This window comes from Syzygium oleosum, unplaced genomic scaffold (genome assembly GCF_021117445.2).
Source record: "Syzygium oleosum isolate NSW1041296 unplaced genomic scaffold, Sole_v2.1 Sole_v2.40, whole genome shotgun sequence".
NCBI lineage: Eukaryota > Viridiplantae > Streptophyta > Magnoliopsida > Myrtales > Myrtaceae > Syzygium > Syzygium oleosum.
In genome coordinates, this window is record NW_026607524.1 from 1,570,254 (window position 1) to 1,595,443 (window position 25,190).

Consider the following 25,190-nt stretch of genomic DNA (forward strand, 5'->3'; position numbering starts at 1 on the left):
TGTCATTTCTTTTGTTAGTTTCACATTACAAAAACTCAATTATTCTCAACAAGATATCATCTTATCTTGCATTTTGCTATCACTTTGCCCGGAGAAGTTTGTTAATTTTAATATATGATCTCATATTTTTAATTAGAAAAGCTACATAGATTATTATAAATTTCCATTTATGACGGCTACAAGGCATATGAACACATAATTAATGGCCTATTTTTTATCAAATAATTTGAGCGACATTTTATTTCAAAGTTGGAAATTAAAATTTAATCTATATATCTAGCCAATCTTGACATTGTAGGTGTTTTCTGTAATAAATTTGTGGTGTTTTAAAGTTAAACATTTTGATTTGTATTTCAAGATGGGGTTGAGAATCTTATTACACATTCTTTACTTTTAAGCTAACATCAGCTTATTATAAATGAAAGTTTTAAACATAAACATATTTTAAAATTTTGATCCACTTGCTATTAGATTGAATTTGTAATCAATATTACTTACTTTCTTCATGGTAGGAGTAGAGCACCAAGAAGTTCCCTTTTTTTCCTTTTTGTGCTTATTTTTTTTAATATTTAGATATGATCTAAACATAAACATATTTAACATTTGATTATTTTTCCATATTTTGATCAATTTTTCTTTTCCGTTGTTGATCAAAATTGGCTAGATAATTAGATTGAATTTTAAGCTTCAACTTTGAAATATAGTCTTAAACTATTTGATTAAAAATAGGCAAATAATTGTGTGCTTATAAGCCGTCATATATATATGTAACTTTTGTGATTAAAAATATGACATAAAAATAAATTTAATAACTTTCTCCTAGTAAAGTGAAATAATGCATGATAAGATGATATTTTGTCGAGTATAATGGAGCATTTGTATTGTGAAACTCAAAAGAGAGATGATAGAAATTAAGGCGGTTTTTTTTTATTAGCTTGATAAAAAAAAGAAACAATAAATTGAAGAGAGAGGAGTGTCTTAGCCAAAATGGGAGTGAAAATAGCACTGCCCTAAAAGTATTGTATTTTTTATAATTAGATTTAATTAGAAAAAAATGACTCCAAAATGGTCAATCACTAATATTGTTTTTATTCTTCTTTACGAATAAACTCTAGAATTTTGAGATTTTTTATGAAGTTCTTGACAAGCACTACCTTTTTTTAAAACGATGAAAGGTAACTATGCATTATTCTTGATCAGCTTACAGAGTATTATGCGATGTGTTCTACATAGTAAGCGTGTAACATCGTAGAAGAGGAAATCATGTGAAAGCCCGGACATTTTCTGAGATAATGACACATGAACTTTAGCTCAATGTGCAATGTAATCCACGAACTTTAAATTTGTTCAACGTAGGCCTTAAACTTTAGTTCAATGTACAATGTCGTTCCTGAACTTTTAATTTGTTCAATGTGATTTCTATACTTTTGGTACATGTTCAATTTAGTCCCTAATCTCTACGAAAATGTTTTATATTGTCCTTCTACTAATTGAACTTCAGGGACGATATTTCACATTGGGCAAAAAATTTAAGGACCGTTTGTATCATTTTCACTCTTAAGAAAACATAAGAAATTTTATCTAGGAATCTTAACCAGCTCAGAAGCTGCACAATCCCATTAGAATGGGGAAAAGAAAGAGCCACTGATGGAAAGAAAGTGGCTTGATACTGGTGTGCTTTTCCCTTTTGGAAACACACAAAAACTTATTGGAGACATGCTTTGGTTCTTGATTACACCCTCCTGATAATGTTTTGTCTTAAGATTGGCTCAATTTCACTTTCAACTTGAATTCCTTTCCCAACAGAAGTGACAATCCTGAGACTTCAGCAATCACAAATTCTCCACCTTCACTTGATTTTCCCACTGTTTTCACTGTTCTCTGTCCGGACTTTGCTTCTACATCATTGTATAACTCATGCCCTCGCAGTCTGGCCATCCTAGTTCCTTTTCTCAATCCTAGAATTGTCACCTTATCAATTACCCACTTCTCCATCAGAGCAAATTCCCCATTAACAACTTCTGATCTGACAGTGACATCATTCCCTGTTTTCTCGCAATAAAACTTCACCAGAGTCCACTTATTTCCTCCCCCTCCCATTTCAACATCTTCTCCGTCGTCCAAGAACACTTGCCCTGAGCTATTCCCATTCCCATCAACCACAACTAAGAGCTCGAATGGTGTTTTCCGAGCTGCTTCCGTAGTCATGGCCTCTCCTTGCATGGCCAATATATTTCCTTCCCTTACATGCAAATGAGGATGATCAGGTGGCGCATCGAGCATCACATTCATTCCTGAAGCTGTACTCACAGAATTTGAGTAATTGAAGAGATCGAACCAGTTTCCACTCGGAAAATAAGCATCCACGGTTTGGGCACCAGATTTTAGTACAGGAGTCACCATCACACCCTTACCAATTAAGAATTGGGAATGGATATCGTAAGTCATCTTATCCTCAGGGAATGAGAAAAATAGGGGCCGGGCAATGGGCATCCCCTTTCTGTTTGCCTCATACATCAAGGTATACAAGTATGGGAGCAAGCGATAACGAAGCCCGAGCACCTTCCTGGCGGATGCAGCGACCGATTCCCAGAGATAGAGCTCTTGACGAAGACTGTACTTTTCAGAGTGGTCTCTTGCAAAAGGATAAAAGGCCCCGAGCTGCATCAGTAAAAGCTCTAAAAATAAGCGCTTAAATACGTATGATAGAAAAACATGATTTACACCTCTATTTAGTCTCTACTTGATTTTCTTCCCACCCGTAGAAGATTGAGATATATTCAACATAGCATGAAGTATAAGCACAAAAGATAACCGAACTTCCCCTCACCGAAAAGAACATTTATATAGCTTATTTCTGTCTTTGAAAGGAGGTAAAATTTCCCCCAAAAAACGAAAAAGAAAATTCATCAATTCCTATCTCTGAATATAAATTCAGAAAAAGCTTAAAACTACTCTGTTGCAGAGCTGTTCAGTTAATATAAATTAAGATTAGGCACAAACATTTTACCTGAATCCATCGGTTGCAGAGCTCTTCAGTCGTGTTCCGAGAGAAACCGCATATATCAGCTCCTACCATTGGAATTCCAAAGAGCCCAGAATTTAAAGTTGCAGGAATTGAGTAAGCCAAATCATTCCATGTGGCAGCATTGTCTCCAGTCCAGTGTGCAGTGTGCTTGCCAGAGCTCACAAAAGTTGATCTCGAGAGAATGAATGGCCTTTTACCAGTAACATTGACTAAGGCCTTGTTTGTTGCTCTGGCTTCCAAGAGTCCATAGAGGTTATGAGCATTGTAATCTGAAATATTACCAAAATGATATGACGTCGCAGGAATTGTTTTGTTGTTGATCGGACGATGAACTCCTGAATTGTTGATTTTGTAGGGGGGATTGTCGAGAGTGGAAGGAAGAGGAGGAGAAGTTATGAAGTTGGACAGCTCGTTCATGTCGAGCCATAGGCCATCAAAAGGAAGAACATCGTGAAACCTCTTTATCTCATCACCCCAATAACTCTCGCTCGACGGGTGAAAGAAGTCAGGGAAATACACTGGCCCCGGCCAAGCAACACCTAAATATGGGACTCCCTCACGTTTGATGAAGATGTCGGCTTGCATTCCCCTGATGTAGGTCCCATAAGTCTCGTTCACGCTAATGCCTGTGAAAGATCACCCATTCGAAAGAAAAGGAAAGAAGTATTATGATGGCAATTTGAAAGAACTTAAAAGACCAAGTTTCAACCACAACAATTTCCCCACTAGCATACCTGGATCAAGTATCAGGACATATTTCTGACCATTCTTGTGAAGGCTGCTGACGAATTCTTTCATCTTTTCCACCGGAAAATTGATAGGGTCAAGAGTGAAGTCCTTGTATGCATCCATGTAATCAATGTCAGTCCACATAACTTCCAGCGGAATATGAGCCTTTGCATAACCAGCTACCACGCCCTCTAGGTCTGCGACATTCTTGTAACCGTACCGGCATTGATGAAATCCTAGAAAGCAAATCACAGACACTTTATCAGTAAAACTGCAGTCCGAAATTGTCGATTAAAAAGTGCAGAAGAAGCCATCTACCGCGAATCAAACTTTATAACCAATCTACATCTAGCCATATACCAGGAAAGCGACCATGTTTCTTGAACATCAGTGAGCATTGTGGTAGGATCAGCTGGGGGTTGGGAAGCAGTGGTTTTCAAAGGAAAACAACATGCAATGTCTCTAAGATTTGTTCCCTATGGAGCACAACATACACAATTTGTTGATTAATCGGTCAAATAGCGTCGATTAGTGTCATATCCATGAGAGAATAAACTCACAGAGCTAGTCAAGGGCAATAAACTCAGAATCTTCAATTCCATCTTCTTTATATCATATACTACCACCACATAATTATGCTCAAAATCTCACATTGACTGCAGAACAAGCTACAGAAGCCGAAGCACAATAGCGGAATCAAATTCATCGAAATGTCAGTATCAGCAATCGAAAGCAACCCACGAAAGCCAGCATACCGAAGGACCAGTACGGCATTGGGGTCGGCCGGCCAATGAGCTCGGTGTACTGCTCCATGACCGCCTCCGGCGACGGCCCGGGGAAGAAATACAAATCCAACACCCCACCGATCACCTTGTAAGTGATCCTCTCGCCAGTGTACACCACGTCCATGCCATTGCTGTTCAGCAACAGAACGCCGTGGCTCGTGCCCGCCCCAACTCCTCCTCTGCCGCGGCCGCCCGCAGACGACCTGACGTCCATGTAAAACGGGTGCGACCCGTACAGGTTGACATCGAGGTTCAAGCTTTCGATGTCGGCGTTCCAAAGAGTTAGGGTTTGGTTGGGCTGGAGCCGGAGCGACGGCTTCGTGTGCTCACCGATGCCGTAGAGGGAGGAGCGGCGGGGAGGGAGGGAGGAGGAGAGCTGGAGGTACTGGTCCTTGAAGACGAGGAAGGCGGAGAGGTCGGAGGCGGAGGTGTCGAAGAGGACGTCGCCGGAGGATCGGCGGGAGACGGCGAAGGAGAAGGGGGTGGTGTTGCGGAGGGCGAAGACGAGGTCGGAGGAGGAGAGGCGGCATTGGGAGCGGCGGAGCAGCGGCGGCGGAGTTAGGGTTTGTCCGGCGAGAGCGCGGTGGGGAGGAGACGGGTACCGGCGAGGGATGAGGTCGTGGGGGACTTCCCATCGGCGGTGGTCGGCGTCGGTGATTCGGACTCGAAGACGACCGCCCGCTTCGAGGCTGGAAGGAGATCGTGATGACGTAAGCAAAAATTAGCTATTTGGAATGGACAGCCAAAAAAAAAAAAGAGCATCTTATAAATTAATTTACTATATATATTTATATAATTAATACCACAAAAGCCCCAAACTGATATAGTTATGATAAATTTATCCAAAACTAAACTCTAAACTAATACACCCGTGGCAAATTTACCTTTCGTCAGTTTCCATTAAATTTTTCTATCAAATTGCTGAGTTGAATGAGATGTGGTAGCTGACGGATATACCAGTTTAAGGACAAGTTTATCACTTTGTGATTTTTTCGTGGTATTAATTTAATTTAAGGGATTGTAAATTATCACAAGTGTACTGATTTGAGATTTTTGGTGATTAAAAATTTAGTTTGGTTTAAATTTATCATAGATGTACCAGTTTAGAGTTTTTCGTTATGTGTGTGTATATATATACATACAGTTATATTTATGAAAATTACTCTCAATTATTTCTTTTTTCTTCTACCAATATCCTTGAATATTTATCTTATATATATTGTATGCATGCATGCATGCATAATGTATAAATTAATAGTTCAATTCGATCTTGCACATGAATCGATATTAAAATTTGATTATTCTCTTTTATGCTACAACCTTCTTAGAAAAGGAAACTCAAATTTCGAAATATTTCTCCTTCCATACACATATGTATACACACTATATATTTTGATTGTGTATTCAATATTTCTTTTCGTTGTTCGATAATCTGAAATTTCACAATGAAGTGCTTATAGTTAGGTCGGGTTACCCAATTATACCTGCCCACCTTCCATCCTTATCGGTATGGGCAACATAATCGAACGAGAAAGCCAGCTCCCAACTTTAGTTTGAGTATATTGCGAACATTTCGATGTAATTTCACGTTAAGGGTGGGCTTATGTAATGTGATAGGCCCGACCTTCGGGCCCAACAACGATTACTCCTACCATTGTTATAAGCACACTTCCGTGCATTTGTTTTGTAGGAAATAAATATTTGTAAAGAAAAATTTCTAAAATTGATGGTTTTGTGTCGCTTACAAAAATGAATGGATGAATGAAATTTCATCGTCTACAAAAATAATTAGACATAAATTGTTATTGACAATAAAGCATTTTTTATCAATTAATTATTTTAAGCGACATAAGTGGTTATTTTAAGGAAAATATTTTCAAAATTACTTATTTTCCGCAAAACAAACGAAATATAATATTCCTTTTTCTTTTGACAAATCCTCCATGTTTTTTGTTTTTCGTCCGTCATATTCAAATTTTCAATTCACTCTCAAACTTTTGTACTCGACGTCTGAAACTAAGCGTCGCAAACCCTAGCCCCATGAGGAGGTGTGAGGAATCCCTTCTCAGGTAGGAAGGATGGCCACTGGGGCAAAATCCAGTGCTTCGAATCTTCGATGTTGGATAAATGTTTTTCCACAGAAAAGGCCACTCACCAAACGGTCAAAACTTACAGAGCTACCACTACTTGCAAGAGCAAGAGGAAAGGCTTAGCTTGGCAAACAGCAAATCGACATGTATTTTGCTCTGACCTGGCGACGAGGCGGAGATTCTCGACGTCCGGCCCGTAGACGGAGGTCCTGTTGATGAGGCGGAGCTCGGCGGCCAACGTCGCTCCCGACCGGTCGACGGCCGCGGACCGCACCGTGTACCCGTACCCGACGACGTCGTCGGGCGGCGTTCCCCCGCCTCCTCGGCCCGACACGCCGGCCTCAGACGGACGCGACAGCAGGCACAAGATCAACAGAAAGAGCGAGAGGAGGAGACGGCGGCGGCGGCGGCGGCCATGGCGGTCGCTGTTACTCCCCATGTTCTTGGTGAGCATCGGAAGAAGAGCTCGAAGAAGTTCATGAATAAGAAAGAGAGAGAGAGAGAGTGAAAAATTAGTTTTCATTTGGGGGGGTCAATCGGGGGCCCCGCGAGACTGAAAAATTCATCTGCTTCGTAGGCTGCTCACGTGCTTCTCACGTGCTCGTCGCTTTCGTTTCCATTCCCATGCCTTTTTTTTTTGGGCTTTTCGTTCTAATTTTTTGACGCGGAGGAAACTCGAGCCCGCGCTCGCTTACCCGTTGGGGAAGACCTCGGGATGTGCTGGAACCATCCGATCTCCGCATATCGGGTGCGGTGGATGAGCGAAACCGACACCGACGTAAATGTCATTTTTATGTTGCCTTTGAAGGTGTCGTTAGTTTCGCGGAACATGAATGATTTGAAAAATATCGTCCTAAAAATGACCACTTGTATCGATTGAAATAATTAATTGATGAAAAATGCTTTCATAATCGACAAAAAATTATATTTACATATTTTCGTGGATGATGAAAATATTTTTTTTAGTCATTTTTGTAAGAGCAAAAGTAATAGTTTTTAATAAAATATTTTCCAAACTTTTATTTTCTGTTAAACAAACGGAGCTTAAGTGAAAATTCAAGAATTTCTAGTTTTCTTCTGAGCTTTTTTTTTTTTGGGTTATTGAAATTCACCCATTGATATTTCGAGTTTTGTAACATCTCGCATAATAAACATATCATCATAAATTATAGGTCATACTTTACAAAACTTCTTGTGGCGATGATTTCGACGAAATTCTTATCAAAAGTTCAGATTACGTGTTAAAAGTAGGGCAGAGCTATTTCCACTCTCATTTTAGCTAAATTTAGTAGTCATGGCCACAGTTCGGAACCAACCGGTTCCGGTTCGGAATCGGCGGTTCCGGTTCGTGGCCAAGCATGAACCGGAACCGGAACCGGAACCTCCCCTGGCAGTTCCGGTTCCGGGCCGGTTCCGGTTCCGATTCAGGTTCGGAACCGGTTCTGGGCCGGTTCATTTTTTTTTTTCCTTTCTTCCTCCGCAGGCCATAGCCGGGGCCGGCGGAGGTCGTCGGCCTCAGGTGAGGCCGGCCTCGCCGGCGTCGGTCGAGGGCCGCCCTCGCCTGGGCTGGGCGAGGCTGGCCTCGCCAGATCGGGCGAGGTCAAGCCCTCGACGGCGTCGGGCGAGGCTCGACCTCGCTCGCAACCGGCGAGGTCGAGCCTCGCCCGGCGTGCCGGCCGAGGCCGGCCTCGCCGGTTGCATGCGAGGTCGGCCTCGCCCGACGCCGGCGAGCTCGAGCCTCGCCAGATCTGGCGAGGCTCGCCAGCCGAGGCCGGCCTCGCTAGTTGCAGGCAAGATCGGCCTCGCGCGACGCCGGCGAGGTCGAGCCCTCGCCAGATCCGGGCGAGGCTCGACCTCGCCGGCGTCGGGCGAGGCCGGCCTCGGCAGCCGTGTGCGAGGTCGAGCCTCGCCGGCGCTCGGCCGAGGCCGGCCTTGCTAGTTGCGGGCGAGGTCGGCCTCGCCCGACGCCGGCGAGGTCGAGCCCTCGCTCGATCCGGGCGAGGCCGGCCTCGCCCGACGCTGGCGAGGGCGGCCTCGCCTGAGGCTGGCGACCTCCGCCGGCCCGGCTATGGCTGGCGGAGGAAGAAAAGAAAAGAAAAATAAGAAATGGAAAAGGAAAATAAAAAAACAGAAAAGAAAATAATAAAAAAATTAAAAAGTTAATGTTCCGGTGACGGAACATTATTCAATATAAATTGTAATTAAAATGTAAATTGTAATCAAATTTGGGGACAAAAAGACAAGAGAGAAAGAGAGGGCTTAAACTTAATAAATTATCATTAAGCACATTAAAATTCGTTACAACGATTTATAAAAAAAAGGAGCACAATATATATGCCCTAAAATGACCCCAAAACCTAAGCATTCCGTGCGCAGGGGACCAGAGGTCACATGTCGTCGGATTATATTTCGGTTTCCCTAAGCTCACGTGGGCGTACCTGGTATGAGAAACAAGGGTTCTCGAAATATTTGCCAACTCCAATAGTTCTTTTACCCTCAATTGTCACTACCCATTCCAGTATCGGTACCGGTACCGGTAGTATCTCCGTCGTTAAAGAATTCGGATTCACTATTCCGATCTATCTCTTGTTGCCGGTATTGAGCCTTCGTCCAATCAGCAACACAAGCTTGAATCTCCACTAATTTTGGAGATAATCTTGAACGATGTTCGTCCAAAATATTACCTCCGGCACTGAATGCTTGTTCGACCGCAACTGTGGAACAATGGGTTGAAAAAATCTGTTTTGCAATAAGAGAAAGGATTGGATATTGGCTTGCGTGCCTCTTCCACCAATCCAAAATTAAAAAATCTGTACCACCTTCGGATTCAGTAAACTCAAATGAAACGGTTAGATAAATCTCTAATTCAGAAATATTTCCTATTACTCCCTTTTGTTTTTTTTGTCTATGTAATAAAAGTTGGTACCCTCTACTAACTTTACCTGTACTGTCATTTTGTATCTCCGTAGATCGAGAAGATCCAATATCACCTAAATTATATTTAGCATAAAATTCATTATATAATTCTATTACTACATTTTTAACCTCACGTATTATGGTTGTAACATTTATCGCATCATAATGTAAACATTGATAATACGTACGCAAAAAATCATTTAAGCCATCCAATTTGCAACGCGGATAAAAAACACAAGCAACTAAATAAATAATGGGAATTTCCCTATAATAATGTAGCCACTTCATTTTCATTGCAACTATAGTATGTTGCAATTCAACATCATTTTCATATTCATCAAAAATTCCGACAATATTAGTACACTCTACTAAAAATAAATGTGTAGTAGGATAATAAACACCGGACAAAGTATAAGTTGCATCATTAAAAACCTTTAAAACATCTAAAATTTTTTGGCAAATATCCCACTCTTGTGGGTATAAATTAATCTCAGGTATATTATTAGAAATAAATGCACATAATAAATCTTTATATGCTAAAGATTCATTAAGCAAGTGAAAAGTAGAATTCCAACGAGTTGGAACATTTCTTGGAAATCTTTTTGGCCTTTTGCCATTTTCTCTACAAAATCTACCACATTCTTTCATTTTCTAGGGATGTTTCCATAAAAATTGAATCGCCGTTTTTATTGGTTGAAGAAAAATATCAAGAGTTTTCAAACCATCTTGTACACATAAATTTAAAACATGACAAGCACATCTAATGTGAAAAAATTTTCCGCCAAAAGCGGGTTTACAAATATTTTCTAAATCGGCAATGAAGCGGTATTTGCCGCAGCATTATCAAAACCAATTGAAAAAATTTTGTTAAGCAAATAATATTCTTCTAAAATTTGCCTAATTATTCTATAAATATCATTTGCCTTATGCTTATCATCGAAAACTCTATATGCAATAACTCTTTTTTGAATACTCCACTCGTCATCTATCCAATGACATGTTATGCCCATGTAAGAATGATTTTGCCAATAATCACTCCAAATATCACTACCTATATGCACGCATTCATTAAATTGCATAAAAAAGTTTTGTAAATCTTTTCTTCCATTTTTGTAAAGATCTTTAATTACTCGTTTAATTGAATTTCTAAGAACACGTTTTGCTTACGGAGCACATGCTTTTTGTACAAATTCATTAAAACCAAATCTTTCTCCAAAATTAAATGCTAAATGCTCAACGGAAATAAATTTGCCTAATTCTTCCTTATAAGTTTTTTTCATTGAAACGAAATAAAGGGGAAGTGTTAGGATTGACGTACCCGGAAATTTGTTGTTGCCCGATATCGATTCCCGTTTCGGTTGGATGTTTGCTCCTAAGATGTCGTTTAAATGTTCCATATCCTTGTCCACCTCTATATTTATATATTTTCCCACAATATTTACAAATTATATCATACCTTTTTTCACCAATATCAAACCTTTCCATTTTCGTGAAATGATTCCAAATGTCAGATGTAAATTCTCGTTCCACTTCCTTTGTTGTAGATATTTCGGCAGGAGGATGAAAACTTTCTTGCGTCGGGACACGCTCCACATCGGGAAAAATGTTGATTTCATCATCTTGAAAATCTGCATATTCACGAGGATCAAAAGAATGATGGGATTCCGTCGCGATATTCTTACCTTTGCCAGTTGGCACTCGACTTCCACTTGCCATTTTTCGAGTGGATTGAGAGAATTGAGCGAATTAATTGGGAGAATTAAGAAAGAATTGCGTGTATTGAGAAAATTGAGAGAATTTGAGAGAATTTCGACTATTGAGAGAATTTGAGAGAATTGTGAGTATTGAGAGAATTTGAAAGAATTTATAAGAAAAAAATGAGAAGAAAATTTAGGATTAAAAAAAAAGAAAAGATAACCATTGCAATTTTGCAACGGTTATCTTTTTTTTTTTAATAGTTTTTTGCCCGTTTGGGCGTTGGCTGTTGCCAGCCTTTAGGCTGCCCTGGCAACGAGCCGCAAGCCCGCAGCAGGGCCTGCAGACGTGCAGGCCCTGCTGTGGGGATTTTTTTTTTTATTTTGCCCGCAGCAGGCCCTGCAAGGTGCGTGTGCGAGCCCCGCTGCGGCGCCCGAGGAGTGGGGTTTTTTTTTTTTTTTAAAAACTTTGCCCGTTGGCAACGGGCCATTGCCAAGTGACCCAAGGGTCGCTGAGAGGGGCAGCAGAGGCGACCGCACGTAGTCATCACGACTGCAGAGTGCAGAGCAGTTTTTTTTTTTTTTTTTTTCCGGAACCGCCGGTTCCGGTTCCAAACCGAGGGCCCGGGTTTGACCGGTCCGGTTCCAGGTCGGTTCCGGGCCGAAACCGGCCCGTGGCCACCACTAAGCTAAAACACTCCCCTTTTTAGTTAAATGACCGAAATATCCTCCTCTCTCTTCAATTTATTGTTTCTTTTTTTGTATCAAGCTAATAAAAAAAACGGGCGGCCCTATTTCCACTTCCATTTTGGCCGAGAAACTCCTTTATTTAGTTAAGGGCGGTGCTATTTCCACTCCAATTTTGGCTAAAACACTCCCTATTTCAGTTAAATAACCGAAATACCATCCTCTCTCTTCAATTTATTGTTTCTTTTTTTTATCAAGCTAATAAAAAAACGGGTGGCACTATTTCCACTTCCATTTTGGCTAAAACACTCCTTTATTTAGTTAAACGACAAATATACCCTCCTCTCTCCCTCCCTCTCTCTCTCTATCTCTCTCTTCAATTTATTGTTTCTTTTTCTATTAGACTAACCGATAAAATTGCTTTCATTTCTGTCATTTCTTTTGTTAGTTTCACAATAAAAAAACTCAATTACTCCCAACAAGATATCATCTTATCTTGCATTTTGTTATCACTTTGCCTAGAGAAGTTTGTTAATTTTAATATATGATCTCATATTTTAAATCAAAAAAGCTACATAGATTATTATAAATTTCCATTTATGACGGCTATAAGGCATATGAACACATAATTAATTGCCTATTTTTTATGGACTTTAGTTTAATGTGCAATGTCGTTTCTGAACTTTTAATTTGTTCAATATGATTTCTATACTTTTGGTACATGTTTAATTTAGTCCCTAATCTCTATGAAAATATTTTATATTGTCCTTCTACTAATTGAACTTCAGGGATGACATTCCACGTTGGGCAAAAAATTTAAGGACCGTTTGTATCATTTTCACTCTCAAGAAAACCTAAGAAATTTTATCTGGGAATCTTAACCAGCTCAGAAGCTGCACATTCCCATTAGAATGGGGAAAAGAAAGAGCCACTGATGGAAAGAAAGTGGCTTGATACTGGTGTGCTTTTCCCTTTTGGAAACACACAAAAACTTATTGGAGACATGCTTTGGTTCTTTATTACACCCTCCTGATAATGTTTTGTCTCAAGATTGGCTCAATTTCACTTTCAACTTGAATTCCTTTCCCAACAGAAGTGACAATGCTGAGACTTCAGTAATTACAAATTCTTCGCCTTCACTTGATTTTCCCACTGTTTTCACTGTTCTCTGTCCGGACTTTGCTTCTACATCATTGTATAACTCATGCCCTCTCAGTCTGGCCATCCTAGTTCCTTTTCTCAATCCTAGAATTGTCACCTTATCAATTACCCACTTCTCCATCAGAGCAAATTCCCCATTAACAACTTCTGATCTGACAGTGACATCATTCCCTGTTTTCTCGCAATAAAACTTCACCAGAGTCCACTTATTTCCTTCCCCTCCCATTTCGACATCTTCTCCGTCGTCCAAGAACACTTGCCCTGAGCTATTCCCATTCCCATCAACCACAACTAAGAGCTCGAATGGCGTTTTCCGAGCTGCTTCCGTAGTCATGGCCTCTCCTTGCATGGCCAATATATTACCTCCCCTTACATGCAAATGAGGATGATCAGGTGGCGCATCGAGCATCGCATTCATTCCTGAAGCTGTACTCACTGAATTTGAGTAATTGAAGAGATCGAACCAGTTTCCACTCGGAAAATAAGCATCCACGGTTTGGGCACCTGATTTTAGTACAGGAGTCACCATCACACCCTTACCAATTAAGAATTGGGAATGGATATCGTAAGTCATCTTATCCTCGGGGAATGAGAAAAATAGGGGCCTGGCAATGGGCATGCCCTTTCTATTTGCCTCGTACATCAAGGTATACAAGTATGGGAGCAGGCGATAACGAAGCCCGAGCACCTTCCTGGCGGATGTGGCAACCGATTCCCAGAGATAGAGCTCTCGACGAATAGTATAGATTTCAGAGTGGTCTCTTGCAAAGGGATAAAAGGCCCCTAGCTGCATCAGTAAAAGCTCAAAAAATAAGTGCTTAAATATGTATGATAGAAAAACATGATTTACACTGCTATCCAATCGCTACTTGATATTATATCCTTCCATAGAAGATGGAGGTATATTCAACATAGCATGAATTACTAGCACAAAAGACACCCGAACTTCCCCTCACCCTAAAGAACATTTTTATTTCTGTCTTCAAAAGGAGGTAGAATTCTCCAACAACCACAGCCCCCCTCCCCACAGAAGAAAAAGAAACGAAAAGAAAGTTGATCAACTCCTATATCTGAATACAAATCAACAAAGGCTTAAAGCTACTCAGTTGCAGAGAAGTTCAGTTAATATAATGAAGAAAAGGTAGATATTTACCTGAATCCATCGGTTGCAGAGCTCTTCGGTTGTGTCATGAGCGAAACCGCATATATCAGCTCCTACCATTGGAATTCCAAAGAGCCCAGAATTTAAAGTTGCAGGAATTGAGTATGCCAAGTCATTCCATGTAGCGGCATTGTCTCCAGTCCAGTGTGCAGTGTACTTGCCAGAGCTCACAAAAGTTGATCTCGCGAGAATGAATGGCCTTTTACCAGTAACATTGACTAAGGCCTTGTTTGTTGCTCTGGCTTCCAGGAGTCCATATAGATTATGAGCATTATAATTTGAAATATTACCAAAATGATATGACGTCGCAGGAGTAGTATTGAAGTTAATCGACAGATGAACTCCTGCGTTGTTGATTTTGTAGGGAGGATTGTCGAGAGTGGAAGGAAGAGGTGGAGAAGTTACGAAGTTGGACAGCTCGTTCATGTCGATCCATAGGCCATCAAAAGGAAGAACATCGTGAAACCTCTTTATCTCACCACCCCAATAACTCTCGCTCGACGGGTGAAAGAAGTCAGGGAAATGCACTGGCCCCGGCCAAACAACACCTAAATATGGGACTCCCTCACGTTTGATGAAGATGTCGGCTTGCATCCCCCTGACGTAGGGCCCATAAGTCTCGTTCACGCTAATGCCTGTTAAAGATCACCCATTCGAAAGAGAGGGAAAGAAGTATTATGATGGCAATTTGAAAGAACTTAAAAGACCAAGTTTCAACCACAACAATTTCCCCACTTGCATACCAGGATCAAGCATCAGAACATATTTCTGACCATTCTTGTGAAGGTTGCTGACGAATTCTTTCATCTTTTCCACCGGAAAATTGATAGGGTCAAGAGTGAAGTCCTTGTATGCATCCATGTAATCAATGTCAGTCCACATAACTTCCAGTGGAATATGAGCCTTTGCATAACCAGCTACCACGCCCTCTAGGTCTGCGACATTCTTGTAACCGTACCGGCATTGATGAAATCCTAGAAAGTAAATCACAGACACTTTATCAGTAAAACTGCATTCCGAACTTGTCGATTAAAAAGTGCAGAAGAGGCCATCTACCGCGAATCAAACTTTATAACCGATCTACATCTAGCCATATACCAGGAAAGCGACCATGTTTCTTGAACATCAATGAGCATTGTGGTAGGATCAGCTGGGGGTTGGGAAGCAGTGGTTTTCAAAGGAAAATAACATGCAATGTCTCGAAGATTTGTTCCCTATTGAGCACAACATACACAATTTGTTGATTAATCGGTCAAATAGCATCGATTAGTGTCATATCCATGAGAGAATAAACTCATAGAGCTAGTCAAGGGCAATAAACTCAGAATCTTCAATTCCATCTTCTTTATATCATATACTACCACCACATAATTATGCTCAAAATCTCAAATTTACTGCAGAACAAGCTACAGAAGCCGAAGCACAATAGCGGAATCAAATTCATCGAAATGTCAGTATCAGCAATTGAAAGCAACCCACGAAAGCGAGCATACCGAAGGACCAGTACGGCATTGGGGTTGGCCGGCCAATGAGCTCGGTGTACTGCTCCATGACCGCCTCCGGCGACCGCCCGGGGAAGAAATACAAATCCAACACCCCACCGATCACCTTGTAAGTGATCCTATCGCCAGTGTACACCACGTCCATGCCATTGCTGTTCAGCAACAGGACGCCGTGGCTCGTGCCCGCCCCAGTTCCGCCGCCGCCGCCGCCGCCGCCGCGTCCGCCCGCGGACGACCTGACGTCCATGTAAAACGGGTGCGACCCGTACAGGTTGACATCGAGGTTCAAGCTTTCGATGTCGGCGTTCCAAAGAGTTAGGGTTTGGTTGGGCTGGAGCCGGAGCGACGGCTTCGTGTGCTCACCGATGCCGTAGAGGAAGGAGCGGCGGGGAGGGAGGGAGGAGGAGAGCTGGAGGTACTGGTCCTTGAAGACGAGGAAGGCGGAGGGGTCGGAGGCGGAGGTGTCGAAGAGGACGTCGCCGGAGGATCGGCGGGAGACGGCGAAGGAGAAGGGGGTGGTGTTGCGGAGGACGAAGACGAGGTCGGCGGCGGAGATGCGGCATCGGGAGCGGCACGGCGGCGGCGGCGGGGTTAGGGCTTGTCCGGCGAGAGAGCGGTGGGGAACGGAGGGAGATCGGCGGGGGATGAGGTCGTCGGGGACTTCCCATCGGCGGTGGTCGGCGTCTGTGATCCGGATTCGAAGGCGACCGCCCGCTTCGAAGCTGGAAGGAGACGATGATGACGTAAGCCAAAATTAGCTATTTTTCATGGACCGCAACAAAAAAAAAGCATATCACAAATTAATCTACTAAATATATATATCTACATATTTATTATTATATTTGTAAATATTAAAGTTATTTTCGGTTGTTTTGTTTTCCTTCTAACATTCGATGTCGCACATGAATCAATTTTTAAATTTGATTATCTTCTTTGTGCAACAACCTTCTTAAACAAAAAATTCGAATTTCAAAATATCTCTCATTTCACATATAAATATACACGCTATATATTTTCGTTGTGTATTCAACAATTTCTTTTCATCGTTCGTTAATTAGAAATTTTAAAATGAAGTGATTTCAAATGTTAACTTTTCTTTTGCGAATATGTTGACCGTAAAAAATTGAGTATAACATTGCTAAAAATAAGAGCAACCTCTGGACTGAGCAATTGACCTGTCGTACCCATCGAAACCCTAACCATGTACGTCTATTAGGATATGGTTAGGTCGAGTTATGCAATTATACACACTCACCTTCCATCCTTATCCGCCCGGGCAACACAATCACATGAGAAAGCTCGCCCCCAACTTTAGTCTAAGTTCAGCACGAGCATTTCTATGTAATTTCATGTCAGGGTCGGGCTTATGTGGTGCGATAGGCCCCCGACCTTCGGGCCTGGCATAGCCCCAACTCGTCCAACGATTACTTCTACCATTGTTATGAGTACGCTTTGATGGGTTCATTTCTGAAAAATGAATGCTTGTAAAAAAAAAACCATAGCTAACTATTTTCCTAAAAATCATAGCAAATTTATAAAAATAAATGAATCGATATTTTTTCACCGTCTACGAAAATATTTAAGCGATATATGCGATTATTTTTAAGAAAATATTTTCAAAATTACTTATTTTTTTTGCGAAACGATCTGATGGATTTTTTTTTTCCTTTGACAATTTTCTACTTTGGATAAATTTTTCCACAGAAAAGCCACTCACCAAACGGTCTAACTCATAGAGCCGCTACTGGCAAAAGAAAAACAAGAAGAAGAAGGTCTTCATCTTAGCCAACGGCAAATCGAAATGTAATTCGCTCTCTGACCTGGCGACGAGGCGGAGGTTCTCCACGTCCGGCCCGTAGACGGAGGTCCGGCCGATGAGGCGGAGCTTGGCGGTCAACACCGTTCCCGACGGGTCGATGGCGGCTGACCGGACCGTGTATCCGTGCCCGACGACGACGGGGGGCGTCGTCCCCCCGCCTCCTCCGCCCGATGCGCCGGCCTCCGACGGACGCGACAGCAGCAGGCACAAGATCAACGGGAAGAGAGAGTGGAGGAGGAGGAGGAGGCGGCGGCGGCCATGGCGGCCTCCTCCGTTGCTCCCCATATCTTCTTGGTGGGGATCAGAAGAAGAGCACGAGCTTTTGAGAGAGAGAGAGAGAGAGAGAGTGTGTGGGATGAGCTTCGGCTCGATCAGCAGACGTCTTATCTTTGCACCGCCATTCGCTTCCCACAACAGCCGATTCCCTCGTCAGAAGGAGGGGGGCACAGCAACGAAGACGACAAGAAAAATTCATTTGTTTCGCAAGTCCTCGCACGTGCTTGTCGACCCCACAAAAAAAAAAATAAAAAAATAAAAAAGCAACGTGGAAGAAGCTCGACCCCGTGCTCGCTTACCCATTTGAGGAAGACCTCGTGATGCACGGGGATCATCCGGTCACGGATCCGTCAAACGGGCGGATCGGATTGAGAATGGATCGACCCAAATTAACCAACTTAACCCGTTTCGATCCATTCAAATCTCGTGGCGCTTACCGGATCCAATTTATACTCGACTGATCCATATTGGTAAAATACTTCCATATACCCAATCTAGGAAAAATAGGTGAGATTGCGGAGTGAGCGAGCACGGGAAAAAGTGAAGGTAGGAAAGAGTGAAGAAAGGGTTAAGCGGTGAGTTGGGTCTAAGTAAGTTGTGAACTTATTTAAGACCTATATTATTTCAATTCTAAACTCATTTACCGAATATAACTAACGTATATAACACCTAAACCAATCAAACATGAGTCAAGAAATAATCCATTTTAACAAGTTTAGTAACCGATGAGTGAAACCGACAAAAATGTCATTTTCATGTTGTTTTTAAAAGAAAGATGTAAGAGTTTCTAGTTTCTTTCTTAGTTAGTTATTTTTTTGGGATAACTGCAATTCACCCATTGAGATTTTGAGTCCTGTAACGTCTCGCACGGCAATCGTACGATCATATATTATAGGTCATGTGTTATGAAGCATTTTGTGATGGTGATTTCAACAAATTACTTATTAAAAGTAGAGATTACGTGTTAAAATTATTGTATTTTTTTATGTCTAGATTTAATTAGAAAAAAAATGACGACAGAATGGTCAATCACTAACTTTGTTTTTATTCTTCTTTACAAATAAACTCCGGAATTCTGAGATATTTTTATGAATTTCACGGCAAGCACTATCTTTTAAAACGATGAAAGGTTTTTTTTTTTTTGGCAAGAATCAAATACTTTTCATTGATATCTACTAAAACCATAACCCCTTTTCGGAGTCTCAAAACAGAGCAAGTCTCTAAGGGCCTGCGGAGGACAAATCAACCAGTGATCAGTGAGTATTTTGTTCCTGTGGGTCTTCGCTACCCAGTCCGCGACACTGTTTGTATTCCTATTACAGTATTGCAGTTTTAAATTAGTAAAAAGAGACAGCGACCCACGTGCTTCAGTAATGACCGCCCGCTGTTCCCACGGCAGTGCTCGTGAAGGCTTCAAGGTGTTGATCAGATTCAGACAATCCGACTGGACAGTCATGTGATATTTTTATGAATTTCACGGGCGAGCACTATCTTTTAAAACGATGAAAGGTTAATGACGCGGTATTTTTGAAATACCTTACGGAACATCATGTGATGTGTTCCACGTAGCACGTACGTAACAACGTGTTCGACCCAAAAAAAAAAAATACGCAACGTGTAAGAACAAATCATCTGAAAGCCGTGCGCTTTTTTTCTTGAGATCTAACACGGTGGGTCCCACACAAATATATATATATATATATGAAATATGACAATCATTAGATGGGCAACTAGAGCAACCCCTCTCAAGTTGGGACTTGCAAAACGTCTATAGCTGAGGTCGGTTCGTCTCGCGAAATATTATTTTAAATACGATCATTGCATTATTTAAAATAATTAATTAATAAAATATAAATTAATAATAATAAATAATAATTTGTATTTAGAAATTTTTATGAACGATGAAAATATTTTTTTATTTTTATAAGAGATACAAGCCGGTCATTTTTGTGAATATATTTCCCAGACTATTTCGTTTTCCGCGAAACAGACGTACCTTAAAAATAGAATCCGTTGACAATAACGTAATTTCAACCCTAAACAAAAAAAAATATGTTACGCGCCCTTTTAATGAGATTGCGAATTTTTGCGAACCGACCCGAATTTTCTAGCGTCGAATTTAACCAAGCCCGAAGCTCGGCTCGAGCGAACAAAGCTCGGCCTAACTTTGATCTCTCTCCCATCTACACTTTCTTGTTCATTGTACGACGATTACGGAGCACTCCAAAGGACAATGATTGAATCCTCTTGTCGGCCAATTTGCCCAGAATCTTTTAGTGCTCCTCTCCTTCCACGCATGGTGTGAGTGGCAACCCCAACACAACCAGACTTTCCACTCTTCTTCTTCATTCGCCTTCTCTTTCCCCTCAGTAAACTAAGGATGATCGGTTCCCGGTCCAATTTGATTCCAAAGCGAAACTGAGAATCGGACTGGAAGGACCGGTTCCCAAAATTGAGAATTAGAGATCGGATCATACCGGTCCGATATAATGGAACCGGTCACTTAAGGTTTATTTCAGATTTTACTAATTTTTGTCAATGAATCTATATTAATAAAGTTCACTTAGGGTTTAATTCACATTTTACTAATTTTTTTGAAGAAAATAAAAATAAAAAAAGTATATGTAGTCAGTTCGGTTCCTCCTCAAAACTGGTAACCAGACCGCCCAGACACTGGTTTCATTTTTAGGAATTGGGAACCGGACCGACACCCCCGGGAATCGGACCAAACCGGCCGGTCCAGTACGGGCGGTTCCCGAGTTGGGCGGTCCGTTTTGCACACCCCTACCGTAAACCACCAAGGCACATGTTGAGAGAGAGAGAGAGAGAGAGAGAGAGAGAGAGAGAGAGAGAGAGAGAGAGTAGGGTGTGGGAGCTGAACAGGGAAAAAACAGAGGATGAGGGGACAAAACTCTGTTGATTTGTGGCCAGAACGGAGAAGAAACGGGCAAACAAGGAAAAAGAACAGGAGAAAGGAAAGAGAAGTTGCCCATAGTGAAGCGAAGGGGGAGAGATTGAGAACAAAAAAAGGAAGAGAGAAAACAAATAGTGAGAAAGAGAGAGAAAAAAATATTGAGAAAGCTTTGAGGGCCAATTCGGTCCGTTGCTCCGACGCCTACCCGCCGGCATCGGCCTTCCCGGGTGAAGGCGAGCAACTCGAGTTCGAAGTCTCGTGTTTCGTGGGGGTTATGATGCGAGCCTCCTACCCGTTCCTTGATCTTTTTGCCGGTACACTCACTGTCGAGAAAGTTACGTGCTTTTTCCGCGAGCGAGCCTTATACTAAATTAGGCATTTTTCCATATGGTTAAGATTTGTTATTTTCCGCCTAGGGTTAACAAAAAAGAAAGAGGAATAAATGTGGGTTTTCTCCAACATTATTTACTCGCGCGGAGTTTAATCATTTAAGATGAACTTAGGCGCCTCTCGCACTTCAAGTACTAGTTTTGTTGTGGTCTCAATTAGAATATATTTCTTATCACATTGTTTACAAGGCTTATACTAATTTTGCCCGATATAGCCCGCGTTAATTTTTACATTGCTTCAATTTTTATTGCACTCGCCCTTATGCATGACCATATAAATTTGCATGTTAAGGAAATAAAATCAATCAAGATTGCATATCCAAGGTTTTCCTTAAAAGAGAGAAAAAGGTACGAATCCATACGCGTTAATTTAATCTAGCGTAGCCAAATTCCCCCAGACTCAATTATTTGATCCATAGAGATAAAAGTGATCTCTCGTGCTCCATCAAGCTCTCCTAACTGGCCTAGTAAACGTGCAACGGTGACTCCAAAATAATCATGAATGAATGTGAAAAAAGAAGTTGCAATCGATATGATTTAAGAGAGCTTGTACTAAGTGTAGATGCCATCTTGCGAGAGGATTATTTGCGCCCACCCATCATTCCGTCAAACTCCCTTGAGGTTCATCTCGAGAGGGTCATGATAACCTGGTGGTAGATGATTCACCTGTATTCCATGAGATCACGAGTTCGAATCATGTTGTGAGCAGACTTCGCCTAATTATTACATATCGAGGGACTTCTCGACTGCTAGAATCTTGGTAAAACTGTCGTGATAGATTTGCAAATCCCATATTTTTGAGTTGCGGGTGGTGCGGAGTAATTATGACTTAAACCGAACATTCGTAACGTGTGTAAGACCTTCACAATAATACCCATAGAAAATCGCTAGAGCTAATCGCCCCTTCTTTTCCTTTTTGGCCAGGTCCACTCTACTAGAGTTTTGTCGTCGAGTGTTTCTCACCGACCATACATGACGCAGAGAGAAGCGTAAATTTGGAACAACTCCAAAGAACTCGAAATTTTTATTCTATAATACTGTGTTTTTGATTACAAGACGGACATCTTATATATAGAGATAGGACTCCTAATACTAATGGAAACCGAATAATTAAAGAAACTGCCTGAATGGTAATATAGGAAACTGCCTTACTGGTAATATATGAAACTGCCTAAATGATAATATAGGAAACTGCTTGAATGGTTATTTTCCCCAAAATCAGAAAAACTGCCGAGATTTCCGGTGATTACGGCGATCATATTGTTCAAGATAATCACAGGCTAACTGTTCTACATCATTCCCTCCCTCTTCGGAAAAACTCGCCCTCGAGTTATGATTAGAATAGAGGGGTGTATCAGAAGCATGATACTCAAATAAGTCTGCCACATTAAATGTAGGGGAAATGTTGAGATTACCAGGAAGTTCAACTACATAGACATTGTCGTTGATCTTCTTCAGGATGCGGAAAGGACCAATCTTCTTGTGCTTCAGTTTATTATAGGTACTTACAGGAAAACGCTCCTTTCGTAGGAAAACCATTACCTCATCTCCGACCTCAAAAATTTTCGAACGTCGCCGTTTGTCAGCATCCCCCTTATACTTTGAATTAGAAGCAGCCAATTGACTAGCCACAGCAGCTCTGATACCAAATGACGCAGAGAGAAGCGTAAATTTGGAACAACTCCAAAGAACTCGAAATTTTTATTCTATAATACTGTGTTTTTTATTACAATACGGACATCTTATATATAGAGATAAGACTCCTAATACTAATGGAAACCGAATAATTAAAGAAACTGCCTGAATGGTAATATAGGAAAGCCGCCTTTACCGGTAATATAGGAAAGCGCCTAAATGATAATATAGAAAAGCGCTCTTACTTGGTAATATAGGAAAGCGCCTAAATGATAATATAAGAAACTCAGCTGAATGGTTGTTTTCCCCAAAATCAGAAAAACTGTCGAGATTTCCGGTGATTACGGCGATCACATTGTTCAAGATAATCACAGGCTAACTATTCAACATCAATACACCATATGGCTCCATTGCACCATATGGCATATCCTATCTGTCTAATTATTTGCTGTTTTGTTGTATGAATGCAATACCGTATGATCTTTAATTTGTTTACCCAATTTAAATGGCACGGCAAGCGGCAATTGCCGACAAATGGAGGTCATTCTCTTGTCGATATCTCCGTCTCTATTCATTTTTTTGTCACTCTTGCCCGTGTCTTGGGAGCAAATATTGAGTGCCACTCGAATAATACAAGTCTAGTTCACGTTCATTGTCAGATTTGATGGGTTTCATGCGGGGCCCACCTCATCTGACAGTTGCGTGCGGGTCGAACTCTCACGAACCGGATGTGATTAAGATTATTTTCTTGTTTAAGATAGGTTGGGATAGCTAAAAAACCAATGGGTGTACCTAATCATTTTGGGAGAATTACATTAGAAAGTCCTAAAACTTATCAAAAAAGTGTAATTAAATCCTAAAACTTGTAAAAAGTGCAATCAAGTCATAAAACTTGTCAAGCTAGTGCAATCGAGTCCTTCCGTTAACTCCGTCCAACCGGGCATTTTATCACTTTTTAAGAACACGTGGCGACGATGTGGCTTCCACCAAGCGCCACGCCAGAAAAAAATATTCAAAAACTTCAAAAAATGCAAAGTAAATTAGTTTTAAAAAAAATTAAAAAGCCAAAAGTAAGAAAAAGGAAAACCACAAACTCACCAACGACTGTGGCTAAGCTCTCATCGGTGACCGCTACCATAGCTGCCAGGAAGGGCCGACGAAGGTCGCTTGGGCCTTCCCAAAGCTCGGCGAGCCTCACTAGCCCTAGGCGAGGCCTCACCAATCCTTGGTGAATGCCTATTGGCCTAGATTTGGGGGAGGGTGTGACCCTCGTCCCAGATCTGATTTAGGGTGGGCTAGGCCTCACCTAGGGCCGGACGAGGCCTCCGCCGGCCCTTCTCGGGTGTGAGTTGTAATACTATCATTTTAATTTTATACAAATTTACTTTTATGCATACCTCACGGAGGTTCTGTCTCAAGGCATTATAATGAAGTCTTGTGTTAATTTTGCCCGATACGACTCAAGTTGCTTTCACATTTTCTTTGATCATATGTTTATGGAGTAATATATATTGCTTTCGCCCTTATGCATGCTGCCCTTATAGACTTACATCTAAAAAAAAATCGAAAACAGACTTGGTTAGAATAAGTCAATGCTTGCAACTTTCACTCAAATTAATTAAACAAAAAATAAGAAATAACCGATCTTCATATTTACGCGGTTCGATTGATGGTGACCTACTATCTCGAGAAGAAAGACTTCACTAGAAATATGCGACACGGCATGATAACATGTTACACAGGGCAAGTGAAATCACTCTAATGCTCTTAATGTTGTGGTGTTGGGGTCTTGTTTGGACACCTTATATGCATATACTACTACCATCTATTGCCACTAGTTTGTTGGAAATTTTCACGAAAGACAATTTTCGATAGGGTAAATACGGTCGTGTGATCAAATTTAGAGAGGGCTTAACGCACCTTGGTTCGTGTTATAAAACGGGGTTGGACGGTCAATACGGGCCATTATTTTGATCGTGACCTGTGATGGATAAACCCCGCGATCCTCTCTCCCCTCCATCAAGATCGTCGAAAAGAGGAGGAGGAGAGGAAAAATTTAGTCATGGATTCGCGCGGCTCTAGCCGTATCGATTTATCCCAGGACGGCGATTTGTTAACATAGGTATATGTGATTTGGGTTCGAAGTGTAGGTATTCTAAATTCTATACACGGGCGGGGTCTTAGATATTTGATTTTCTTACACGAGGAAGCAGAGCTCGCATACGTAGGTTTAGAATCGTAATTGGTGCATACACTTGCTGGGAACTAGTGGGTAGTACTCGGATTTAGGTTATAAGGACAGAAAATCACGGTTCGGAATTAGACTAGCGTTCATTATTCCGTGCAATCGATGGAGGGCTTTTGTTACGCATAGCATGACGAGTGCACCCCGAACATGTCGTG

General features: G+C 41.4%; 2 protein-coding genes across 2 annotated transcripts; both read right to left on the reverse strand.

Annotated features, from left to right (window-relative positions):
• Positions 1-1,522: 1,522 nt before the first annotated feature.
• On the reverse strand, positions 1,523-7,071 carry LOC115668281 (alpha-glucosidase-like). The gene is made up of 5 exons (XM_056305902.1): positions 6,794-7,071; positions 4,513-5,231; positions 3,763-3,993; positions 3,011-3,654; positions 1,523-2,661 (listed from the first exon to the last, which is right to left on the reverse strand). The coding sequence occupies exons 1-5, from the start codon at positions 7,069-7,071 to the stop codon at positions 1,759-1,761; spliced, it is 2,775 nt and encodes a 924-aa protein (XP_056161877.1). The 3' UTR covers positions 1,523-1,758.
• A 5,790-nt stretch (positions 7,072-12,861) lies between these two features.
• Positions 12,862-17,999, reverse strand: LOC130136009 (alpha-glucosidase-like). The gene is made up of 5 exons (XM_056305980.1): positions 17,575-17,999; positions 15,746-16,476; positions 14,996-15,226; positions 14,244-14,887; positions 12,862-13,877 (listed from the first exon to the last, which is right to left on the reverse strand). Exons 1-5 carry the CDS (start codon positions 17,856-17,858, stop codon positions 12,975-12,977), a joined length of 2,793 nt encoding a protein of 930 aa, XP_056161955.1. The 5' UTR covers positions 17,859-17,999; the 3' UTR covers positions 12,862-12,974.
• Between the last annotated feature and the right edge of the window lie 7,191 nt (positions 18,000-25,190).

What these genes read in the sequence shown, in the direction of transcription:
- LOC115668281 (XM_056305902.1), bottom strand. Translation starts at nt 7,071, where the DNA reads ATGGGGAGTAACAGCGACCGCCATGGCCGCCGCCGCCGCCGCCGTCTC. An exon ending in TGTCCTGATACTTGATCCAG is followed by an intron (nt 3,655 to 3,762) that starts GTATGCTAGTGG and finishes GATCTTTCACAG; the next exon opens with GCATTAGCGTGAACGAGACT. An exon ending in TCTGCAACCGATGGATTCAG is followed by an intron (nt 2,662 to 3,010) that starts GTAAAATGTTTG and finishes TTACTGATGCAG; the next exon opens with CTCGGGGCCTTTTATCCTTT.
- LOC130136009 (XM_056305980.1), bottom strand. Translation starts at nt 17,858, where the DNA reads ATGGGGAGCAACGGAGGAGGCCGCCATGGCCGCCGCCGCCTCCTCCTC. An exon ending in AACCTCCGCCTCGTCGCCAG is followed by an intron (nt 16,477 to 17,574) that starts GTCAGAGAGCGA and finishes GTCTCCTTCCAG; the next exon opens with CTTCGAAGCGGGCGGTCGCC. An exon ending in TGTTCTGATGCTTGATCCTG is followed by an intron (nt 14,888 to 14,995) that starts GTATGCAAGTGG and finishes GATCTTTAACAG; the next exon opens with GCATTAGCGTGAACGAGACT.